Source organism: Anser brachyrhynchus, assembly GCF_964034855.1.
Source record: "Anser brachyrhynchus genome assembly, chromosome: 2".
NCBI lineage: Eukaryota > Metazoa > Chordata > Aves > Anseriformes > Anatidae > Anser > Anser brachyrhynchus.
Genome location: NC_137695.1, coordinates 97,890,445 through 97,915,656, shown reverse-complemented (window position 1 = coordinate 97,915,656; position 25,212 = coordinate 97,890,445). Strand labels below are relative to the sequence as shown.

The following is a 25,212-nucleotide window of genomic DNA, read 5'->3' as shown; positions in this document are numbered from 1 at the left end:
CCTTCAACGTGTGGCACAAAAGCAAACAGGAAAGATGTCTCCAAAAACACTTAACAAAACTCTCTTGCTTTCTTTTGGAGTATGACTCACGGTTTCTAAGTGATTAGCAGAGCCACAGCTTCACTAAAACCCTGATCAAAACCATCCTTCTACCTCTGATGAGAGAGGAGGAGGCGACTTCATTGCCGGCGGTGGCCCCTCCTCATCCACGCTGCTGTGAAAAAGCAGGAGAAAAATGAGCAGGCCCAGGGTGTCAGAGAGGGGCAGTTTCGTTCCCTTTTTCACAACTTCTGAGCTCATTCAGCATCCCCAGTTTGGGCAAGGGGGATCTTTGAAGGCGTTTGTAGCAGGGCTGGTGACTGCAGGCTGAGGGGCAGGCCTCTCGGCGCAGGACGAGCTGAGCTACAGAAACCGAAGCTGACACCGGGCCTGAACGTAATGCAACCTAATTAAAATTAAGAACGGTTGAAAACGTGCTTGGCTAGATTCTGCGGGCAATGAAAGGCTATTTTTCCTAAAAAATGCTCTCTCGGTGATTTGCCCCATTTATATTCTTGTCTTTTCATTTATTAGTTACCTAAACCTTATAAAGCAGAGCTTTCTCCGTCCTCATGAGGCAGGTGTGTATACAAATGGCAGGTACTGATGAAATGTTTACTGAAAAGATTAGCTTGTCAATGAGGCAAAGGATGGATATTGATCCCCCTTCTATGTTTGTCAACCCGTAACCTGTTTAAGAAATGGCCTACAGCAATGAAATCCAATCAAGCACTCTCTGCAGCTCCAGTTTTCTTGTAATATAGGGAGGGGATTCAATCACAATAAAGGAAATGAACCACTTATCATATAAATGAGGATAAGGCAATTAGCAGGTTACAGGTTCCAAGTGAGGGGAGTTCAGACTGCAATACAGGATTGCAGGACGGATATCCTGGGCACCTGAGCCTTTCCATGGTCCTTCTTGCTGCATGGCAAGAATATGCCGCGACGCTGGGTTGACGAGGTCAATAGCACTACGTCCAGTAGGTGCCTCTCCTGGCCAAACCCCTGCTTGACGACTTCATAGCAGAAAGGTTCTCAGAGAGGTGGTCAAAATAGTTATCTGAGCAACTAATACCGCTTCTCAGTCCTGTTGGGAAAATATTAAATACAGTATTTTTTTCCACTAAAATGTTAGGTCTTGGTACATCGGTGTTTTCCAGCTTAAAAAGGGATGTCACTTATAAGCATCTGAGCAGTGCTTAAGCATCACCAAACCTGCATCTCCAGTGCATTTTTTCTCCTTTTCTAAACTTTATTCTGCCTAATGGGTTCCCTTATTGTTTCAAATGTGCATTGAAATAGACTTCATTAGATAAGCAGCCTTCAGAGAAGAGCTCAGTGTAAGATTATGCGTGACACACAATAAAAAGTGAGAATTTGGTGAACTAACTGACTTGGGACAGGCAGAGAGATAAACAGCCCTCAGTCCTCACTCCCTATGTGAGCTGGACCACCCGTGAAAGCGGCAGTCTGTCCTGCCTGGTGTCTGTCCTGTTTATCCTCACTGGGTCTCCAAGTTCAAACCAGCAGCCTGGCAGTGCTGAGGGGCAGAGCAAGTCCTGCTCTGGGCAGGGCTTGCGGCAGCCCTTCAAGAGTGGAGGGTTAGTTCTTCTTTCAATAAATTCTGTTTTGGTGGTGGGTATTCTCGCTTTGCTAAATTGTGACCTAGTGACTCATCTTTCAGAAACCGTAAGTACAATATCTATGCACAAAAATTAGTGTAAACATTGAAATATCTGAGATGGAGCCAAATGCAGAAACTGTAAGTACAATAGCTATGCACAAAAAAAAAAAAAAAAAAAAAAAGTATAAACATTGAAATAAAGCCAAACCCTTGAAAGGTGTTACAGCATCCTCTTGCTGTGTAGATACCGTGCTGGTACCAGTACCATCTGGTCCAGTGTTCCCAGTTGGAGGTGCCTGCCACTCATCTGTAGAACGGAGGGGCATCCTTCTCCTCTCTGGTTCCTTCTCTCCTGCTGATAACATATCCCCCAGAGACTTCCTGTCTGCTTTGTTAATGATGAAGAGCTAACTACAGAAGGGCACGTACCAAGTATGGACATATTATATTGTGTCAGAATTGAGGAGGAAGCCTCAGGCTTGTGTCCCCTGTGCCTCTCTCCAGTATTAATCTTCTCAGTACATGAAACATTTTTCACCAATACATAACCTCACTTATTACTTCCTGCCATTAAGTGCAGCAAATACTCAGACACTCTTCTGGAACATTTCCAAATGAAATCTCAGAGTCATTACATTAACCTTTTCCATTACAGAGCAGAAGGAAATTAGCTACCGGCACACACAGAAACCCATAGAAAGTGGTACGATATTTCACATAATTGCATTTTTATGCTTTTCGACAATGCAAAGAGTTAAACAAAAATGTTAAAAATCCTGCATGCTTCATTAAAAACTCTCAATTTCTCTATTTTCAGCAAAATAAGCCATCAGTGTTAGATTCTATAATTGACACCATTGCTTAGGGAACAAACCTATGAATCTTATTAGAGACAAATTCATTACTTTAAGTCCACCCTTAGGATGCAGAGCTCATAAAAGAAACCTCTGGAGGGTTCAGCTTAGGGGATGAGATGATTCCAGGCTGCAAATCTACAGATTTGCTGTAATTAACCTGAACTAATTATTGTCAGGCGATGGGTCAGACATCCTGGATAAAAGCCCCTGACTGGTTTTATGGTCTGCTGGGTTTTCAGTAAGAGAGCTTCTTGTTAAACAAAGAAAAAGTACTGAAAGCACAGTCCTATATATTCTTAAAGTAAAATAAATCTTTCCACTGGGAGAGTATAGCAGAGTCTATTTAAAATGCACCGTCGATAGGCACAACTGAAATACATTAATGTTTAATACTTTTGCTAGCTGGCTCACTACAGGTAACGATCAGTAGCAGTTGTTCAAAAGCAACTCCTGGGTGGGCTAAACTTGTCTCCATAGGAAGTGAATGACCGCTTGCTTGCTAGCTTTTGCAAATATCGTAAGAAGGGATCCATTTAAACACATTTATGCACTGCAGATACACCGTTACACACAATAAGCCTGCAGTGGATGCTCTCCTCTCACTATTCTTCAGTTGCTTATGAGGGACAAGACAGATGCACAGGAGCACCTACAGAAGCTTATACTGCTCACACTGGGAAGAAGGTATAAGCTAGCCTGCGCAAAATAAGCAACACAAGATACCCTAGTAATACAGATTAACTTTAATTATCAGGGGTTCAAAGAGCAGTGACCTTTTTTACCACTAGTGGAAGAACTGTTTAACCCTATGTTTGAGACACAGATTTTTGTATGTGTTTAGACTTCCAAATTCTGTTGAAATCAGTGGCAATGCATGAAAGCGTCTCAAGATACCCCCATCCTTCAAGGGTTTCAAGACTCACCTGTACAAACTTCACATGCTCTATATGTGTAAGCAAGAGTCCCACTTTGAGTGGGAGATGGTCTCCAGAGGCTGGAGGTGGAGAACTGTGTCCTCTTTACCCTCTCAGATAGAGAAGCTTACAGCTGCTCCTTGTGATTTATTTTTTTTCAGTCCAGAGATTCATTGCCATTGCTTTTTCCTTCATAAACATGAACCCTACCTTCCCTTTCAACTCTTCTCCACTTCATATTGCTGGTGTTTGGTTTCGACAGGGATTATCTATGGACTTTAGTGGGTTAGCAAAGGGGAGAGAAGTGGGGATAGTCAGTGAGCTTTGTCATGTGAGTGACTTAAAAGTTATATTTTGAGCTTCTGTGACTCCCTAGGGATAAACATAAATAAATTATTATTAATAATAATAACAATAATAATAATAATAATAATAATAATAATAATAATAATAATAATAATGAAAACAACAACAGAGGGGTACCGCAAGTGTAAAGTAGTCTCCCACATACTGATCTAATGGGGTTCATTGAACTAGAAAGATATTGAAATTGAGAAATTGCTGACTAGACCCTAATTCTTTTTTTTTATCTTCTATATATTATATCAATACATTTGTTATAGACCTTCCCTCTTTGAGTCATTACCTTTTTTCCTTCATTAACCCTTTTCCTACTAGTATAAAGACCATCTTTATACTAGTATAAAGTATACTAGTATACTTCATCTAATATAAAGACCCTAGCAAGTAGAGGAGTCAAAATTACCATGTAAAAATAGCTAGAAATCTGAACAGCTGAACATAACGGAGGCATGGGAGGGATTATTAGTGAGCATAACACAACTTTTAGGAGGATGCACTACATGAGATCCTCTGTGGACCTGAATTTTTTAGGTGAACAGAACTTTCTAATCAAAATGCAGATGTTGGTTCAAAACTCCACGTTACCTGAAAGGCAGATTTTAAAATGCACAAACATTAGGCATTTTAATCTTACTGACTTTCTGTGGGAGTCAGGCCTTGACTGCCACTTCTGTACGTCAGATCCTTAACCTTTGTGCTTTGTGGGGACATCCTGAAAGCCGAGATTATTGAGATATCTCCTCTCGAACAGTTCTGAAGACATATATTTGTATGTTGGGCGAGCAGGAAGAGCACTGCCAGGTACCAAGTTCCTTTTCGCCATCCTCCCCAGATTGCGACAGGACAAGCCGGCTCTATGTTGGCCATATTGAAGCATGGCCTTTTGCTCTGGATGCCATCACCACCTTCTTCAGCAATTATGAGCTTGCCTGCTGATGTCTATGCCCTGTTTATAAATAAAAGCTGGTCTTGTGGTCTTTGCCCTCTTGTTCTGGTTTACCTTTATGCGTAAAGATTTCCACTTGCACTCCAGTCATGCTAGCCTCAATATTTCTGTTACAAATTCCTCAAAGTAGGAGTGAAATATCCACAACCTTCACTTTACTGCCCTGATTACCTGTGACTGGTATTTCAGGTGTGGCATGGTTTGGTCAGGCTGCAGGGAACGCTAATATACACCAACAACTGCCTGCAAACTTAAAGCGAAAACATGGAATAATAGAATCACAGAATCACAGAATGGTTTGGGTTGGAAGGGACCTTAAAGCCCACCCAGTTCCAACCACCTGCCATGGGCAGGGACACCTCCCACCAGACCAGCCTGCCCAAAGCCCCATCCAGCCTGGCCTTGGGCACCTCCAGGGATGGAGCGTTAACAGCTGCTCTGGGCAGCCTGTGCCAGGGCCTCACCACCCTCTGAGTGAAGAATTTCTTCCTTGTATCTAATCTAAACCTCACTCTGGCCAGCACAGTACCCATTCACCCTGACAACCCTTGGCTACAACAGCTCTCCTAAAGAGACTGCAATATAGCCAGTCCTGCAGTATAGCAGACATGAAACCAGCTATTTTTCATAATTCTGCTATGTGGAAGAAAAGCAAGCAAACCTTTGCTAGCGCATTTGGACCAGCATGGTGTCCTTTGAGAACTGGTGTCTCCCTAACCAGCTTACAGCAAAAGCAAACTCACTCTGTGCCAGTTTATGACTGGTATCACAAACAAAAACCAGTTACCTGTGGATGGAAAACCCTCACTGTAGCAAGAAAAAACTGCAGTTATCATGTATCACCACTGTATGCCACTGCAGACTAATTACTCTGGTGCATCCCAGCAATGAGGCACTGCTATAGCAGACCCCCCCAAGAAACACTTAGTTAATATTAAATTGTAATCCTATTATGTTTAGTTGTTTTCAGTGCTATTAATTTCACATTTTCCAAATCAACAGTTTAAAAACAGATTATCTGAAAATCATAATGCTATTTACCTCTTTGTGTGTATACCATTTTTTAAGCACAGAAGGCAAGAAGAATCAAATTAATAACATATTTATATTTTCAGTGTCTCACATCTTAAGAATATTCCATACGTAATTTAAAATTCATCAGAAAAGCACCAGCCATCTAACAGACTGTTTTCATAAGCTATTTATGCTAAAGATAAAATAAACACAAATAATCAGAAATGAATTATCTCATTCACTGTCTTTTATAAGTCCTCCATTGGACTGGTGCAAAATTACTGTCCGATTTATACCCTTGGGTCAGAAGAAATAAATAAATTGCACTACAGAAGAATTATTATTTCTATATCTTGAAATAGTTTTCTAGAGGTAATTTACGTCCTAATAAAATTTTTGTTAGAAATTCACTAGGCAAAAGATCTTTGCAACACAAACTACCAGACACAAGTAAAAAACTTCATGCTGACAGAATATGAAGAACTTCTCAAGTATTTGTATATAAATGCTTAAGTGTTTACATGGTTTTTAGCACGTAACCTTAGTTAGTTGTCCACTTCTATTGCTTGCTCCTACAGGGGTGAAATCTGCAAAAATATTTTTGGTTTTGGTCTCTTTTTTTTTTTCCCGATTATTCTCATTGGTTGAGTCTGTTTCTGGTTATTAACAGATTTAAGCAACTGCTCATTTCTTTTCACTTTATACTGCTGTTCTGTTGCTTTGTTCAGTTTTTATTCTGTCTGCAGTTGAAACTGCATTATTTTATCTAGCAAAATCTTTATAAAACATGTTGGAGAGGGAGGATGGTCAGGGCAAGGATTCCCAATGGGTAATTATATAAATTATTACTTTGACAAAATAGTTTATTACTAGGATTTTTTAGTGTTTCTTACAGAAATTGCAGGGAATATCTCCTCCATCTCAATGGCAAATGCCACGTAACCTGGAATTGTAGTCTCACAACGAGCAGACGCTGGGGTATTTAAGTTTAAAGCTTGACAGCCATTACTCTTGTCCACCAGCTACCCCAGGGAAATTACAGACCCTCTTGCATCACATCCTTTCCATTTCCCAGTCAGTGAGGAAGAGCAGGTCATGGAACATGTGGGGCATGTCTCTCCTTTTATTGCTTCGGTGCCTTCTAATCTTTGAGATATGGTAACAGTAAGATAAAAAGAGAGCAACCGAGAGCTGTCTTTCCTTTTCTCTGCAAAACACCTGTGTGACAGTTAATGACCTATTTGCAAAACAGGTAAGTATGGAAAGCTACACTGAAAAGCTGAATTGACTTAAAAAAAAAAAAAAGAAAATAAAAAGAAAGTTTCTCCCTTAAAAGCATATTCCTAGAAGGCTGGGAGCTGTTCTCTGTCACTAAAGTCACATCTATGAATATTTTTGGTGATGGAGGTCTTTTCAGCTGATTTGGCAGAGCTATTGACAGTGCTACTTCTGCAGCAGTGCAATAGCCGTTGCATGGGGATGGTACGATTTGATGTATTTTTATATAAAACCCTTCCTTGACCTCTGGGTTTCTCTAAGCACTGTGGCCCATGATGCTACCAGCACACTGGATCCCAATGTTTTGATCCAGGTATGACTTTCTTCGTCTACTGAGTTACGTTTGTCTAATAATTAGCAACCACTTGTATGTTTGACATCGTACTTCACGCCTTTGCTTATTCCTGACTGTGGTGTGAAATTCGGTTTGACCTTTGTAAAGCAACGGGTTACTCCTGTCCCATAACTGAGCAGACCCCTTCCACCAGACTTTAATAGTAATTATTGGGAAAAATTGAAGTGCAGTCATGAGTCTGATAATGTCTCTTGTGGAAGGAAACGTAAATTAAGTAATATTGGATCTCTGAAACATTATATTTGGCAAATTAGGCATTTTAGTTTTCCTTAAAACCCTAAGTCTATAGCAGAACTAAAACAGCACAGGGCTGGGTGCAAAAGGGAAATAACTATCAGTTGTGAAATATCTTCGGATTGTTCAGTAACATTACCATTCACAGCCACGGAATACATTACATTTTATTGTAAACTTCGTTCCTTAGAGAAGTATAAATCTTGAAAGTGTGTCAATACTTGGCAAAGTAAATAGTCTCCGGAGACAAAAAATGTTTAAGACCATCTATCAAGTATAAGAAGTTGATAGCAATTAAAATCAGGGCTGTTTATGTATAAACATAAATTGCAGAGCTAGCTTAAAACTGGCCAGTAAAAATCTTGGCTGGGTGGAAATTTCAATTGTAAAAGACTGCGGAGAGCAACATCTGAATTTTAAGAACTGCTTTTGTAGAATGCACTATTTTTTCCTTAGAGACAATATTTTCTATGAAATTTTATGACATCAAGGGAAATCTATTTATTTATTTATTTTCACATTCACAACCAGGCATTTAAAAAAAGAATCCCCAGGTAAAAATAAGATAGCTTAGATAAAATATTCCTTGTATTAGGTGAGCACTAAACTGGATTATATTTAAGTGTTCATTTTATTCCCCAAAAGTGATAGAGTGAAAGATGGGGAACTCTTTTAAGTTAATTAGTATAATCCTGAATGATGAATATTTTCATAAGGGAATGTACTTGCAATCTTTTGAATTACTGTGTGTTTAAATAAAATTATTAATCGTGTCTCTTTAATATATGAGGCCCTAAGGAAATGGACTGTTGTGGGCAGCCTGCACAATTTTGTTGTTTTTTGTTAAGACTACAATGCTCAGAAATTCAGCAGAATGAAAGCTCACAGAAAGAACATGGGGGTGTCTGCTCCAGGATAGAAAATGGTTTAATCTGCTTGACCCAGCTACTGAGTACCCAGTTGCTGATTGAAAGGAATTTGTTGGTCTGACTCCAGGTAGCTTTTCAGATCTTCTGAGATGCGGAGGTCTGCCTTGACTTATCCTTGCACTATGTCCAGCAGAATAGGTCTGCCACTGGCTGTCCTGCCAAGTTGAGTGCAAGAAGAAATAAGTATTTTTGCTATGGTGGATAGTCTCAGGCTGTTGTGATTGGGTCAAGTCCTTGCGAGGATGCAAGGAGTGCATTGGAGCGCTGGTTAACGTGGTGGTGGACGGGATGTCAAGTTGGGTTGTAGGTGGACCCTGCCTCTTCTACCACGGCATCCATGAGTTTAGGGACCTGCGATGTGCAGCACCACATCATACGGTAAATGTGAGAAGGGCTACCTCCTTCCTTAAATACGGGGAGGTGTGAAAACACCAACTTGAAATGGGTCAGTTCTGAGGAAGTTTGAAGTGGAGGGGTGCTCTGCCAAGGAGAGAGCCTTCCAGCCAGTGCCACGAGTGCCAGGAACATCACTCTCAGTAGAAACATCACCAAGCTGACAGGTGGAAGGGAGAGGCTGTGGCTGGGGGCCTTGGAAAGCAAAGAGACAAAAGCTGCACCTGAACCTGGAATTGAGCTACAATAAGCGAGACCAAATGCTGTCAAACAGAACGTAATGTGCAATTTGAAAATAATGTTGCATGCCTGCCTTAAAACTGCATTTCAATATTCAAATTGACTCAAATGTAAAATATTAAAATAAAGTGTTCATGAATTATCACTGCCAATCTTCCAAGTTACAGTGTTAGAAGTTGAGAGGATATGAGTGCCTCAGTCAGCTAAGTAAAGGGAAATCTCCCCTTCTCATCTTGAACTTCTTCCACTCTGAGAGAAACTCTTCCCTCCTGTTCAGCTGTGGGAAAGAGATAGCAGGGAAGGAAATTTTAAAATGGGATCCAAATAAGAAGCTGGTATATGGCTGAGAAATATATGTAAATGACTGTTTTTTGAGACACTAAAATCCACCACTGAGTGAATTGTGTGACTCCACAAGTGAGTGGATTAATTCTGGCACTAGACCAGGGAAGAAATACTCGAGTTAGGAGCTTCCTCTCATCTTCCTTACTTCCAGAGGAAGACAAGCCCAGCAACTATTTCTTCATCTCCTCAGAACAGTGAAAGAGAAGAGAAATTTGTCAAGTGATTTCCAGGAGGAAAAGAGAGTTTGGTCTTCTTCACAAAGTCACAGTGCTCCTGCTGTGTGCACGCGCTGTCTCTTGCCTGTCTGACCCATGGGAACGGGGATATTTTAATTTACCTTTAAGAGATGAAACCATGACACAAGTGAGATAGTAAGATATCATTTCAGTGCAGGTAGTTGCCATAACTTGGCTCTCTCCCCTCCTTTCTTTGAGGAGTCCTTGGGCAAGGAATCAGTTTTCATTCTTCGGCTTGCCAAGGACAGGGATACTGAAGGGTGCCCTAGTAATGCAGGAGGCAAAGAGAAGCTGCAGGAAATAACAAAAGTAGTCTCATGTTTTTAAACTTATAGACCCTGTCTTTCACTCTGCCCACTAAGAATTTGTGAGAATTCCACAAAATAAGACATGAACAAATCAATAGAGGAACAGCATCTGAACCACAATGCAGGCATTTATTGTCTCCTTGTGCATTAAATTACCCAATTAATGTTTTCTGTTGCCTTAGCCTGTCCTAATAAGGCTTGACTGTCGCTTATCAGCCCCTAATCTTCTAAATGATGAGCAAGAACTGCAGCTGGATTTACAAGAGCCTTTGGGGCACAATACCAAACTCCCAGAGAGCCAAAGATCCATCCCTGGAATGATGCTTATTAGGGGTTCTTATTCATTACCATTTACTTCACACAGATACACGCTGATAAGATCAGCCTGGCTTTATTTATTAAAGTGCTATTAAAATAGATACACTGGACAACCAATCTCTGTGTATAATGTATTGCTCAAAAAAAAGCTTTTATTACATAAAAATGTCATTTCAGATACCACCACTCTTTTGAATCAACTGACTCTGCCTGGTTTGTGAGTTTATTTTTCCTGAAAGTGTGACCTGTAATTTAGAAAGCATTTGAGTAAGAAAAATATTTCCAGAGTTAAATGAAAGTGATTTTTATGGACCGCGTGCGTAAGTTAACTAATTAGAATAACAATGCTGGGAAAGAGTTGCTGGTAATGAAAAACTAACAGGGATAAATGATTTTTAATAGACAGTGGTAGTGTCTTCAGCATGATAAATGCTTTCCTGTTATATGATAAAAAATAAATAAATCTATTTTACTAAGAGATCCTGCTCATGAACTGTGAGGCCAGTGGGGGGGAGGAATAGATTCATTTAGATAAAATGCTATTAAATTGCCTGTATACTGTCCTGTCAGGCAACTATCGACCCCATCCCATGGGAGGAATTGATTTCTGTGCAGAGAGCTATGTTCTTTCTGCAGTGCATTGCTTCACTGCTATTGCTCTGGTAATCACACACTGCTGCCTCTTTTCCTTTCTCTCCCCTTCTGTCTGTTTTTTGCAGAAGATTGATTGAGAGACGTGAGGGAGTTAGGTTGTCATATCTGCTGTTATTTGACTGTTTCAATTACATTCTGTTAAAAATGTAAATACTTCCTTTCTGATAATGCACATATGAATTTGCTTAAGTGGTCTGCGAGTGAGGCATTCAGGAGGAAGCACTTACCTTTGTTCTCCTGTAGGCCTGTTGGAGCTGGTGCAGCTGAGGGAATTCAAATGCAACAGAGGATGCTCCCTGCTTTAGGAGAACTATCTAGGAGAGCTCTCAATATGGCAGGGTCCAAAGATGGAAAAAATTACACAAATTAGTAATGCCAGAATCACGTAAGTGCTAAAAAGTGAAATGAAATGTAATTAACAATTGTTGCCTTGGTTTGGGTTGTTTTTTCTTCTTTTAGGCATGAATATCTTTTGTTAGCTTTCACTAATGATAAGCATATTTTAAGCAAGCCAAAAGCACTTGAGGTCAAGAAATACGCTGAAGTTGAATCTTGGTTTTAAGTCTTGCTGTTATACAGGCAAATAAGAAGCAAAGACTTTAGTTGCGATCAAAGGATTGCATGTTGTTTTCCAGATAATATAGCATTAATTGTTTGCCTGACAAGTTAAGTATGTGCCTGACTTTTTCTAATTTTTACTCATCCTTACAGTAGTTTCGTTGTTACAACTCACTTCAGCATCATCAATGTTAATACAGGTGCTTGCCAGTTTGCTTGTGGGCACCTGGATCCTTGCTGCTCTCTGACAGCATTTGCACATGGGGGAGTGTATGGATGGGAATCATGGACCTTGCTCTACCTCGTGCAGAAGTGAACAAAGATCTGCTGGTAGAGCAGAGATGTATTTTAGTAGTTACAGGTTGCTGCATTAGACCTTGGGAGGAAAGAGTAGGGTGGCTCAAGTAGAGCCACATAACAGCCCAGACTTGAAGATGATGCGTCCCAGCAAACTGATGGTTCCACCTTTGCACAGAAACACCAGAGCCTGCCTCCCGGTTCTCAGTCAGACTCACAGACCTCTGAGTCTAAATTTTTTACTCCATAATACCTTAAATTTCTTTTCATTTCATCTGGACCTCATGCTCTTCATTTCTTGTCTTTGTTTACTACATAATTCAACACCAATATTGCAGTTAGTTCTTTATGACAGGGGTAACAATTTAGCAGTAAATAACCAGCATGCAGGCAATGAGCAAGGAAGATTTCATGTGAGTGTGAACATCTAAAATACCATTTAAATCAAGGCATCTGACCTTAAAAACCAACCAAACAAACAGAAAAACAACACCACAACCTGTGTGTGATTATGCTTCTGCATTTCATTTGCAGTGAACGAAACAGTTCAAAATTCTTAAATATGAGAGCTAACATGTAAACGATTAGTATTGTGTGAAGAAATCTCTAAATCTGTAATTTTACAGAAAGTAAAAGGAGAGGCTGCATCATGTGGTCTTATTAGAAATATGGGGGGAAGGAGGAGATGGGGAGGGTGCATGAGAAGCCAGAAAGACAGAAGGAAGATGGAAGGAAAGGGGAATGTATGTGGGAACATGTCTAGGAAGTGGACAATGTTGTGTGTATCTGGGGAAATGGTGCAGTGGGAGCACATCTGAATGAAAGGCGAGTGGGGAACAGCAAGAGGCACAGATGGTGAGACTTATTCCAATCCAGAGTACTGTAGCTTCCTTTTATTGGCTTGTGTTTGCATATGCCTGTGCTTCAGAGAATTTTTAACCAAGGAAGAACCTGCCCCCATCCCCATCCTCATCCCCACCCCCATTAATTTTGCACAAGCATCCATGATTTTAACAAAACCTTTATTTGTGCATGTAAAAAAGGTTTTGCCTTTTATATTAGCACCAGGGAGAGCAAAGAAGGGACGAAGATGTCAAATAATTCCGTCAGCATAGGATGAACTGCTTGCAGAGCTTACTTCTAGACTGATGCTTCTTTCTGTTCAGTGCCTTCCTCCTTTGCCACCCATTGCTAAGGACAAACACAAAGAAACACATGAGAACAATGTAAAGCAAAGCTGCTGTACAGGGAAACATACAGAATATCTAAGCATGAGTTACGAGCACTCCCAGAACATGGACCAAAGGTTTGTGTTACACTCAATTAATAACCTAAACTTCCAGTGACCTTTTCTCCGTGACTAGGTGGTTCAGCTTTCTGTCTCTGCTATCCACCTCCATCCTTGCAACTTTATTGCATAGTTATTTCCCCTAATTCCTTAGCTTCTGCTTCCCACCCAGTATAAAGCAACAAGCAGAAGAAATGTTGCTTAAAATGCAATGCAGCAACTTCTCTTTACACCCCTTCCTCTAGTAAATGTAAAACAGAGCTGAGAAATCATTTGTTATTTCATCTTCATTGGGAAGACCCTCACTTACAGATGGACTGGACAGTGGAAGTTGTGCCGCCCCTGGGGACTCCACCTCCATGAGATCTGGCCTCCTGCGACATCATGTCAGAGGCCCTGGATCCACTGGAGATCCCGCTGCTGGTAAAACCTGAGGAATGTGTTGAGCCTCTGGTACCTACAACAGTTACAAAGGAAGCGTTACTGCGCTTTCCTGACTGGAAGGAACCTCACAGGATAATTATAATCTGCTGTTCTTTAAAAATAAATAAATAAATAAATAAACAAATGGGGAAAATAATAATAATAATAATAACAACAACAATAAATAAAACAAGGCTAGAAAATGTATTAGAAGGCAAAGAGACTGCTGATTACTTGACTTGTTCCATCACTACACTGTTTTTTACGTGCCACCTTGGGGAAGGGGCATTTATACTGTTTGGTGAACATTGCCAGAACTTAAAGAAAACCTACAATTCTTGCACAAAGACTGCTTTTGATTAATTTGCTTCTCCAAACCACTTTGGATGCAGTTTGCCTCTGCTGAAATCGCAGTTTTCTGAGGAGCTGCCTGAGGGCTGTGGAACAAACTCTTACAGGAACTCAGGGTTGTTGCAGCCTTTACCACTTACTGTTACAGGTGGTGGATACCTTTCACTTCACTTTCCATAGCATAAACCTATGCATAAAACATACCTCGAGATTTTGAACACAGCAAGCTGTGGTAGCTAGTGACCAACGCATATGTATATCTCCATCTCATTATAAATAAGCCCCAAACAAAGTATTACATTGCGAACCCTTCTTTTTTGTGGGAGAGGACTAAGACATTAACAATGACAAATGTTAGTGACAGCCCTTAAAACATTCCTGGAGGATGCTCAAATATTTTGGTGATGAGCTTGTTATAACATCTTCTGTAAAGTGATGCTGAACAATACTCGTGCCCTGCTGCAGAATCAGCCGCTCCTCCATGCACCTTTGTTCGTGGGGGAGGGTTTACAGTCTTAATAAAAAGGTTAAGAAGATGTGTTTGAAGAGCGAGAGATTTCAGTGAGCACCTGCGGAAATGAAATCAGACCCTTTTAGCTCTCAATCAGGCAAAGAACGTGTGGCAAGCTCTCCTGCTGCAGGGAGCCAAAGCTCACACCTGTCTTGGCAATGTTACAGACAGAGTATTTTTCACATGGATAAAAGCTCTTTTGGAGTATCTGCTGTAGGCACGGCTAAGGTTTCCTGAAGTCATGCAGATTTATCTTCACCAAAAACAGTGCATTTTATAAAAGGGTGTAGTTGATACTGTTTCATTGCAAGAATAAAATCAGGCACTGTCAAATGTTTACTTTGCTTCTCTCTCTTCTAAATATTCCCAACATGAGGGGACACGAATGTTCAGTCTTTTATTTTAAAAATTGCAACTTCATGGTCTGTGTAGGGCATCACCACCAAGGTTCACCACTGGCTACGGCCATGCTGAGTATTGCTGTACCACCATTATCTGTAGCAGAAGGCAAGATTGTGCAATTTTCTCTGCTCTGCTATAATATTAGATCAACTTTCTGGTGGTGCCTGTGGACTGGGATTTGTGCTGCTAATCCACTGGGGTGCCTGAAAGTAGCTCCTCCTGCTATTTACTCCTATGGTTCTCCTCCTTTCCTGACTTTCTCTCATATTCAGTCCCTCTGCTGCTACCATCCCTTAACTTCTTTGCTACCGAGTATTCAATAAGCACTGTATCAGTGACCTAAACTCACTGATCAAATCATACGGAGTAAAATTCAAACAATGCCTCACAGGAGTCCCATGCAGCATCTCTCTAAATGACCCTTATGTCACTTACTTCTTCAGTGTCTAAAAAGCCTTATGCTATGAAAAATACTGGCAGCAACATAAGCCACATCTGAAAAAAATAACTTACCTCCTTTCAGTCAGTTCTATCTTTTTTGTTTGTTTGTTTGTTTTTGTTTTTTAACTAATTAAAAGATTGCACAGATCTGGGCCCTGGCCAACCTCTCATTTTATGGCTGGAAAAGTCAGGCTCAGCTCCATTGTTCAGTAGACTTGTAGCTGCTTACCGTGAAAGCAGTTGGCCAGCAGTTGACCAACATGACAGTCCACAGCCTGCTGGTGAGCACACTCCTGAAGTGTGGGAGACGTGGCTACCAAACCCCTAAGGTGCTAAGGGGTTTGAAACCTTTACCCAAGGTCACCCTGCTAACTACCATGCTGCAGGGTAAATCAGGATTACATGGGGCTCTCATTTCTGTGGGGTTGTGCGTACTTAGAGTGCCTGATGAATCGGGTCCCACAGGTGGGACTAGTAGGCGGAATACCTTGTGCTTGAATCCCACCGGACCTGGAGTTAAACAAGTGCCAAGCTGCTTCGAGTTGTCATATCAGGGATTGCTCTGCATATGCAACAGAAAAGCAAGCACCTGTGGGGTTAGCTCGTGTGAAAGCCAGCCATGACTATTTTTAGTACTTGGAAACATGCTGCAAGGACGTGTATATATTCCCTTTGTGAATTCAGCTCTTGAACTGCAGCTAATTTCCCTCTGTTACAGGGTCTGGATAAGTTCTTATGCATTCTCTACGTGTGTGATACGTAGGGGTGCCTATGAGTAAAGAACAAAAGAAATCTGATTATTTATATGGAATGTAGGTACACAGATCATGTTCTTGCGTAAGTGTATGGTTGCTTACTGCTAGCATGGCTTTCTGTATTATTGATGGTTCCTAGAGAGAGCGCAAACTTCAGATAAACATTGTCCCAAATCTCATGAATGACACCTATGTATATATACACTCATGCATACGTACATACACAGAAAACATCCTTACTAGCATCCCAGACATAACATGCAGTCAAATACCCACATCTTTTGTCTTGCAGTGCGATACAGGAATGTAGGAGGGAAGTGATCACTTGACAAGCTTATATTCAAGGCCAAAATTCTGTTTGGCCCCACTCACTAAACCGCAAAACCACAAAAGAAAAAAAGAAGTTGCTCATACCCATCTCTTGGAGAGTAGCAGTAGGCCCTCCAGAACGCACGCCTCCCCCACTAGATTTTGCTTCCTCAGACATCAAGTGTGAAGCAAGTGAACCTCCTTTGATACCGCAGGAGCCGAAACCAGCATTGCGGACGTTTTGGTCAGCCATTTTTCCTTTGGGTGGTGTATGAAGCACTGCACAGCCACTCTTTTTATACTCTGCCTGGCTAACAGCAAAGAAACAGAACTGAAACCAATGAACATGAAGAAAGTACACAAAACCTGGGATCACTCAGGAAACGAAACTGAACCTTATGAACATGTTTTTTCATTGCTGTTGGGAGGGCAAAGTTTATTAGACAAATCAATTGGTCTATTCTCCCGATAACAAAACAGATTAGTTGTGTATGCATTCATATCCATCATATGCAGGTGATGTGGCTGAGAAATTTGCTGCTTCATCATTTTGCACTGCACTCTGTTGTAATGAACTCCATCCGTGGAAGATCTCTCTTCTGTTCTGTTGGTCATTTCCTCAAACTTCAAGGACATACAGCACATGCAAAGCTGTCTTTGTCAGGGGAAGGAATGGAAAGGGATCTGAGAAGTTCAGACAACCTGTCTCCGTCAGGCTTTATGCTGGTTTAAGCCCAAAACAAGACCAGCTACCTTACGCTAGTCTACATTGCACATCTAGGTTAAAAGCCAATCTCTTGCCCTCCTTCTCTGAAGGTATGTGTGGTGGGAGGCAACAGTGATAGAGATAAAAAACCTAAAAAAAATGCTGTACATGACCTGCTATTGCACTGCCACAAACGTTTTTATTAGGAAGTTCCTTTACAAAAAGTAGGTAGTCATACATGGCCTTCTGAAGGGCATCAAGAGAGCAGAAAAGGTCATTAAGAGCAGTTTAACACCTTTCTTCACCATTTCACCATTTCTGAAAGCTTCCCAAACTGTTTATTATTTGTCTCCCACCTGTTTTATCTGACAGTTTAAAAGTATGGCTTTTGAGGGAGTCTTAGTGTTCCAGTTGGACAAAAAATGTGCTTTCAGTACCAGTTAGCATTCTGAAAGAAGGTTCTTTATAAATAAATGTTCTTGCCAAAAGCCTGAAAATGGGGTATTTCTTCACTTTAAGTATTAACACAACTCTGAATAAAGATGATAAAAGACAGCAAAGTGGTGGTCATACAGAAACCGCAAGCTGTTTGTTACAGTACCCAGAGCCCAGCTGAGACACAGCTACCCCCCAAAAAAATTGTTTACAAAGACTTGAACTCAATTAACATTGGATGGTTGAAATTAATTTTGTTATGGAAGTAACTGTTAGGGGACTTCATGTCATAAGAGCAGATTGACACAGCTGTTTTATTCTTCCTCGTGTAATCCCGTTAAAGCTTCCACCTTCAACAAACAGGCCTTTGCAAATGGCATATGCTCCTTTTATTGCAGTTTTTCTTAGCCAGCACTTTAGATAAGTCTGTTTAAAAATCCATGGGCCTCCTTCTTTAGGTAAAGAGGACTATCTGGTTAGGTCAGAGTACCAGAGGGAGGGCTCTCGGAGTGGAAATATACAGAAAGAAGATTTAGCTTTTTCACTGTTATATAATGCCCGTATCTTGTACATGGTGGGTTATAGAACAAAGGACATAAGGTCCATTCCTTTGCTTCCGTATGCCATATTTATCTGAGCAGTGGGTTATCTGGCCCACACACCCTTGAGCAGCACTGCTCTTATTCATTTGAACATTTCTCTTTTATTCAGTTTTTTCTTTAATTCAGATACGTTTGCTTTATTTAATTCAAATACTTTTTTTTTTTTTTTTTTTTTTTTCTAGTCTGCTTGCATTAGGGCTTCTGTTATGATGTATTTTTATCCACAAAAATCTCCCTTTATCTCAAGACTTACTTATCATTTTGAATTATTTAATGTTATGAAATATCTAAAGTTACAACTTAAATATGAGTAAGATTCCATGTAAGAATAGGGCAATTAATGCTATAAGCCCTCTTCGAAGTGTCAATAAAACAAAATATCACTTTCTTTGTAAGCATCGCTATCCTTCCTTCAGAACTGCTAAAATCTTTTGGTGCTTTGTTGATATCATTTATTTAATATTCCAGACACCCCATCAAGAAATGATGACAAGTCCTGGCAAAGCAATGGTGAATTAGAGCTTCATGAAGTTGCAGAGACTCCATATGTGATGAGCTTTTACCCAATCCTAAACCACAATGATTCCTAATGAATACACACAAAATTGTTTAAATAAAGCCAATAAAAATTAGACAAAAGTTCCATTGCAAGCAAAGTGCCCCAAGGCAAGTCATGATTGACAGAGATATCAGTGAATAAGCAAGGAAAGGAGGAGCTACTAGTAGTCTCCTAAAGACAAGGTGAAGAAATTCAAAGCGATAATGAGAGAGAAGCCACTGAAAAGATTCAAGAAAAGCCTCTGCTTACAAGTATGCCACAGAACTAATCCACAGGGAAATGACTATAAAATCTGGTGTATGGTTGCAGTGAGTTGGGTGATTAATATGTCAGTAGGTACAGATGACATGGTGTTAGTTACTAATACTGGTGAGGCAAATTAATTTATAAAGCTCTGACCTGGAAGGGACTCAATTTTATTTGTTTTCAGCTTATTATGAAAACTTGGGATATTCTGCTTATACATATAGAAAATAATAATAATAATAATTAAAAAAAAAAACAATATTTCCTGAGTCCTAGTAAGCTGACCTCACTAACACCTCACTTTGTAAATAGTTCAGCTTGGCATAATGTGGTCAATCTCTTGGACACGTGCCAGGGCTGAGTCCACCTTTAGGTCTTAAAGGCCCTGAGCAGCCTCCCCTGGGGCTTCCACCCACACCCTCTGCCCATGGGCTCAGTCCCTGCCTGAGGGATGCTGTAGGTGCTCCTGCCTGCAGCTCCATCATGGCCATACCTTCTTAACCTATATGCTGACTTCCAGCCGGTCTTCCTGGCTTGACCTCGGACCTGCCTGGTTATAATGGATAGACTTGCCCAGCGGTCACTGGACTGTGGTTGTCTCCAGACCTGAACCTGATCTGTTGATTCATGTTTCTGGCTTGACCTTGGATCTGCCTCATCACCACCATCTTGTCTGATGATTTGGACCCTTGCTTCAACCTGATTGTCGTCTCTTGGTCTGCTCAATTTGCCTTGCTTGGGGTGGTGGGACAGGGCCATGGCTGGTGATGCTCTTGCCCTGCTGGCTTTTTTGTCTTGTTCGGTTCCCCATCCCTTAGGGAACAGGCAACCCTTGCTGTGCCATGACAACATGGCTAACATCACAGCCACCAGTTTGAAGAGATCCAGTGTCACTGTTGATGTGGGACTGGGAACAATAACTCAGTTCCTGAGCCCACAGCTTCCAGAGGTCCTCTCCCTCCACTGATCCATCCAGAAAGACATGCTTCCCTCACCTGCTAACTTTGTGTGAGTCGTTTTCCTTAATGGTCCCCTACCTGTTTTGCGTTGTTTTACCAGTATTTCTAGTTAGAAAGTGTAATTTTCAAGATGTTAAGCCAATGTAGTTGATGTCCAGCTGAGTTTGCAGGGAGACTGGCGTAGAAGTGCAGACAGTGGACTGTCAGCCCAAAATCCAAGCAGTGATAATTTAAAAGCCAAAATGATGCAACTTCTAGGTAAAGCATGAAAGGAAAGAGAAAAAAAAAAAAAACAAACTCATTTACGTCACTGAAACTGGCAAATTTATAGCACATAGTTGAGTCTGGGAGAGTATCTGAATAATTTCCCACCCGCAAATCTGAGGAGATAGGTGGTGTGAACTGATCTGAAAAGCATTCAGCAGCACTGCTGGGACTCAGAAACCAGAGAGTCAAAGCCATGAATACCAAGAGTAGGATTGCCTCATTTTCAATCTCACTACAATTCCAGTAGCCTTAGTTGCTAAAACATTTATACGTGCAGCTAACAAAGTTTGATGTTTAACTCTCTGAGCTTCAGGTTCAAATGAAATCCTTAAATGTCAAAAATCATGTACTGTCTAGACTGTGTGCTCTTTGAAAGGAACTGGAAAACCAGAGGCCTGTTTGGAAGTACTCTGAAAATTTGAGCCATGAACATCCTTACCTTCTTCGGGGGCAAAAAAAAATAAAAAATAGTGTGCTAAGATGAAAATACCAAACAAACCAACACAAACAGACAAACAGATGTACATCCAATTCTTTTATATTTCACTCAGGAAAGAACTTATTCATGTCTGTAAGTGTAAACTGCTGTGCCTCAGTAGTCTGTTTTCCTTGAAGTTCTCACTTGTGTGCCACTTAGATATATTTTCCTCATAGAGAAGCTGGGCAGCTGATCACAGACATTAATCTCTGTGTAGCCTGCTTTTGGTAGTCACGTTTTTCATTCTAATAACATGTTCATTGAAGTCACTTTTTCATAAACATTTTCCCATAAACCTCTGTTTCAAAAGAGATTATTCAAACAGCTTTTAAACAATTACTCTTTTGAAGGGTCTAATTGAAGGAAATAAACCTGTAGAGAATCTGACTGAACCAAAGATCTTCAGCATCCAAGATTATCTATCTGTCACCCTGTGACCTATTTCCTTCACACTACTTTTTAATTTTTGTAGCAATTATAGTGTATATGGATAATACCTATTAGCATATTTATGGTCATTGCTTCATATTTATTGTCTGCACAACTCATTAATCTTCATCTAGTGTGTGAGGCTGACAGCTCAATCTATTTTGCAATCTCTGGGCAGCAGCCATATCCAAAAAGCTTTTGTTTCCCTGTAAATAAACTGTGTTCAGGACCAGAGGACAATGGTACATCATACAGTGATTGACACAAGCCATGGCTGCTAATCAAAAGTAGATTTTATTACCAGCTGAGTCAAGTGCATTATGGGGCCATTGTTCTAGTGCTGTCAGGGCAAGAGCATACGTAGTCAGTCACCTTCTCAAGATGGGTTGATTGTTCTCCAAGATTAGACAGAGTTGCCTTATTATCCATCCCAGACAACAAGGCATCTCACCCAAACAGACGCCTTTACAGAAACTGCCTGTACATTGAATTGATTTGAATTGCTAATGCATAATCTGTCCAGCACAGATGTGCAATGAATATTTGGATGTTGTTTTGCATGTCAGTTGAGAAGGCTGAATGATGAGGTGATGATCATTCAGTGATGGGTACTGGACATTTGCCAACAATTGAGTTTGAGCACTTTCCCTGACAGTAATCAGATCAGCTTCCAAAACGTCTTTTCTTCAATTCACTGACAATTTATGTTAGAAGATAATGCAACTCTCTCACAGTTAACACAGTTGGCAGCAATTTGCATTTTTTTCATATAATTAAATTTTTCATTTCACCCAAGAAGAAATACATACAAGCCATATATAACTGATATACATATTCCAAGACACTTCCAAAGTAACTCCGCATGAGTAAGAGGTCATCTAGATAGGTAAAACTCATTGAAACACTCCATAATACAGGTGGCAGTAGTTTTATTACTTATAAAGCTATGCTTGCAGTGAAAAATTAGGAACAGTGTTATCAAGCTCTAATAGATTAGCTCTCAAAAAAATAATTTAGGTAATAAATATTTAACATATGAATATGGTCATACTGAGAGAAGGCTGTCCAACGCAATGTTCTGATTTAAAATTTTTCAGTCTCTGTCAGGATTGACTTAGTATAAACTAGGAACAGAAATAAATTCCACAAGGCTGATATTATGACTGATGTGAGCTCACACAGTGGCATCACATGATTCACATGAATGTGAAGGAGTTTTTTGTATAGTCACAATCATAGAACCATATAATAATTTAGTTTGGAAGGAACCTCTGGAGGTCATTTGGTCTAGCCAGGGACTTACCCTGTTACTTGCTCAGAGACTGATTTAGCTGAATTCTGAATATCTCCAAGGATGGAGATTCCACATCCTCTCTGGGCAACTTGCTCCAGTATTTGACCACCTTCAGGTTGATTTTTTTTTTCCTGTGTATCACATCAGAATTTTCCATGTTACAACTTACGTTTATTATATGTTGTCCTATCTTTGTGCAATTCTGAGGAGATTCTGGTTCCATCTTCTTTATACCCATATTATTTCAGATCTAAAGAGCACAGTTAAAAACCTACCTTTAGGACATAAGTAGCTAAAGAGCTCCTGACAGTTTAGAAAATCAGGGACTCCTGGGGATATTTCTGCCACCTTAAAAATGTTACCTTCCGACTTTACTTGGGTATTTGGCTAGTTCATCTCTAACCATATAGTGACACACTTTTCCTCAAAAAAATAAAATAAAAATGCTTCTCAGCAACTTCTAGAGCACTCTAATGACAATTTGCTCTCTGCCTTTCTGAGGTAAAGATGTGTACTCATCAGCACATGATAGAGGGAACAATCACTTCCTTTATCTCAGTGGTCTTCATACTAGTGAAAATCAGTATAGCTAGGAAGAGACTGGGAAGTGATTGAACAAGAAGCATTACAGTCAAGGCCAGAATGGAGTTTTACTGGTAAGGCTGATTTTTCCATATGTCAGTCTTGTTCAGGATTAGGTTAAGTGACTTTCATTGGGATTTTTATTACCATTTTCATCTATCAGAAGCAAAACATAATTATATCTGTGTTACAGGTGAAACAAACCATGAAGTTGCACCAGTGACTTTTTGGGGGAAGCAAATTCTAATTTTGGATGTTTTGATTTTGTGACCTATTAAAAACACACCTATAGCCACGTATAACACCTGCTTGCATTGATTTGATATCATCTGAAATCCAGTGGATTTTCCATCTGGAATTCCAGAAACAAAGCCTTTGAATAAATGGCCTGAGAAGACTTTAAATTTAGACCTCAAATGGAGTTGGATCTTACTGCTTGTTCACTTCACACATCTGAGTTCTAAGCTGTACTCCTCAGAGATCCTCCAGCCAGATCCTACACCACACTGGCACTTCCAATCTTGACCTTGGTATTATGTTTGTGAACATAGTCAGTCTTGATGTTGTAGGGTACAGCCAGGACTTTGTTTCATACGTAATCCATACTTATCATATGAAGCTCTGCTCAAGACACAGTCTGCAAAAGAGTAGGCAGTCCTGCCTTAAATGCAGTAGCCCAAGCTCAGAGGATTCAGCCAGATCAGAATTCAGCCCTTTGAGAGTGGCACTCTCAGTCACCATAAGAAATGGGATGAGAGACAACACTCAGCCGTGGAGTCATGCTCCCATTTGCTCTCTGTCTCCAAGGAAGTCTTCATTATTCCATTATTTCTGCCCATCCTTTCACTTCCCCTGTTGAGCTATCATATGCTTCTGAGGCACTGAAATGAAAGCCTGAGCATCATTCTCAAGGCTGTTAGTTTCTGCTGCAAGAAGAGCAGTGCTTGAAAGTTGGCATGGAATAGCCAGTACTTAGTCTTCTTAGTGAAGTGATTTTTTATCCCAAAGACATTTAACACAAGCCATTATTCCTGCACTGAAGGATCCTTTCCTTAAGGTTAAAAGTCTTATTTTCCAAAGCATGGGAAGTTACTTCAGTTGACACATAAATGTCACAGCAGCGTGGTCTTTTTTTTTTTTTTTTTTTTTTTTTTTAGACTGAAAACAGAGGTAAGGATAAAGAATTCTCACAAACTGGTAAGAATCTGAATAGAGAGTTCCCTTGTATATTCTTCTGTTAAAGAAAAACATAGATAACTGGTAAAACTACATCATCTGCTGAGTAAATGTTCCATTTGATCTTGAGGTTGAAGTCTTCTCATGAACAGTTATATTAACAAAATTTGAAAATACAGGGATATATACTGTTCTAGAAGGTAGGAAGGAAAAGAATTAATGAGCTCATGCAGTCTTCAAGAACAGTTGTATAGACATGAGGGAAAATTATAACTCTTTCTGAAACCTAGGGGGCAAAGTCATGAAGGTGATAGACCAGTTGTATAATCCAATAATTGGTTGTACCTATTCCTTAAGATAACATGAGGCTTACGTATTTATTTCTTGTCTAGAAGAAATGAGTTAAAAACAGAAATAAATGTTTAAGAAACTGAATTAATGGCCAAAGTGCTACTTTTAATAACATTGATTTCCCACTGCTATTCAAATGTTATCACAATTGCTGGTTAACAATGCCATTCCAAAATACACCATCTACAAGCAAGTAGACATAGACAAGTAGCTGGCAAGCAGCTGGCAGAAGCAGCCGGCAGAAGTGGTGCAATTGCCAGCGTTTGTTCTCATGGAGGACTTCAACTTCCCAGACATATGTTGGAAATACAATACAGCCCTGAAGAAGTAGTCTAGAAGGTTCCTGGAGTGCGTGGAAGACAGCTTCCTGACTCAGCTGGTCAGTGAGCCTACCAGAGGGGGTGCCCTGCTAGACCTGCTGTTCACGAACAGAGAAGGACGAATGGGAGATGTGGTGGTAGGGAGCTGTCTTGGGCAGAGTGACCATGACACGGTAGAGTTCTCCATTCTTGGTGGAGTCAGGAGGGTTGTCAGTAAAACTGCTACCTTGGACTTCCAGAGGGCAGACTTTGAACTGTTCAGGACACTGGTAGGGAGGGTCCCTTGGGAGTCAGTCCTGAAGGGCAGAGGGGTCCAGGAAGGCTGGATGCTTCTCAAGAAGGAATTCCTAAAGGTGCAGGAGCAGGCTGCCCCCATGTGCCATAAGATGAGCTGGCGGGGAAGAAGAGCGGTGTGGCTGAACA

General features: G+C 40.5%; 1 protein-coding gene across 1 annotated transcript; it reads right to left on the bottom strand.

The window, feature by feature from the left end:
- Positions 1–12,910: 12,910 nt before the first annotated feature.
- On the bottom strand, positions 12,911–16,707 carry LOC308189241 (uncharacterized protein). The gene is made up of 3 exons (XM_080579040.1): positions 16,491–16,707; positions 13,504–13,650; positions 12,911–13,096 (listed from the first exon to the last, which is right to left on the bottom strand). The coding sequence occupies exons 1-3, from the start codon at positions 16,636–16,638 to the stop codon at positions 13,068–13,070; spliced, it is 324 nt and encodes a 107-aa protein (XP_080435166.1). The 5' UTR covers positions 16,639–16,707; the 3' UTR covers positions 12,911–13,067.
- Between the last annotated feature and the right edge of the window lie 8,505 nt (positions 16,708–25,212).

Coding starts and splice junctions, on each gene's coding strand:
- LOC308189241 (XM_080579040.1), bottom strand. CDS start 16,638: ATGGCTGACCAAAACGTCCGCAATGCTGGTTTCGGCTCCTGCGGTATC. Junction 13,651..16,490: donor TGCTACTCTCCAAGAGATGG/GTATGAGCAACT, acceptor TAACTGTTGTAG/GTACCAGAGGCTCAACACAT. Junction 13,097..13,503: donor TTCCACTGTCCAGTCCATCT/GTAAGTGAGGGT, acceptor GTTTGTCCTTAG/CAATGGGTGGCAAAGGAGGA.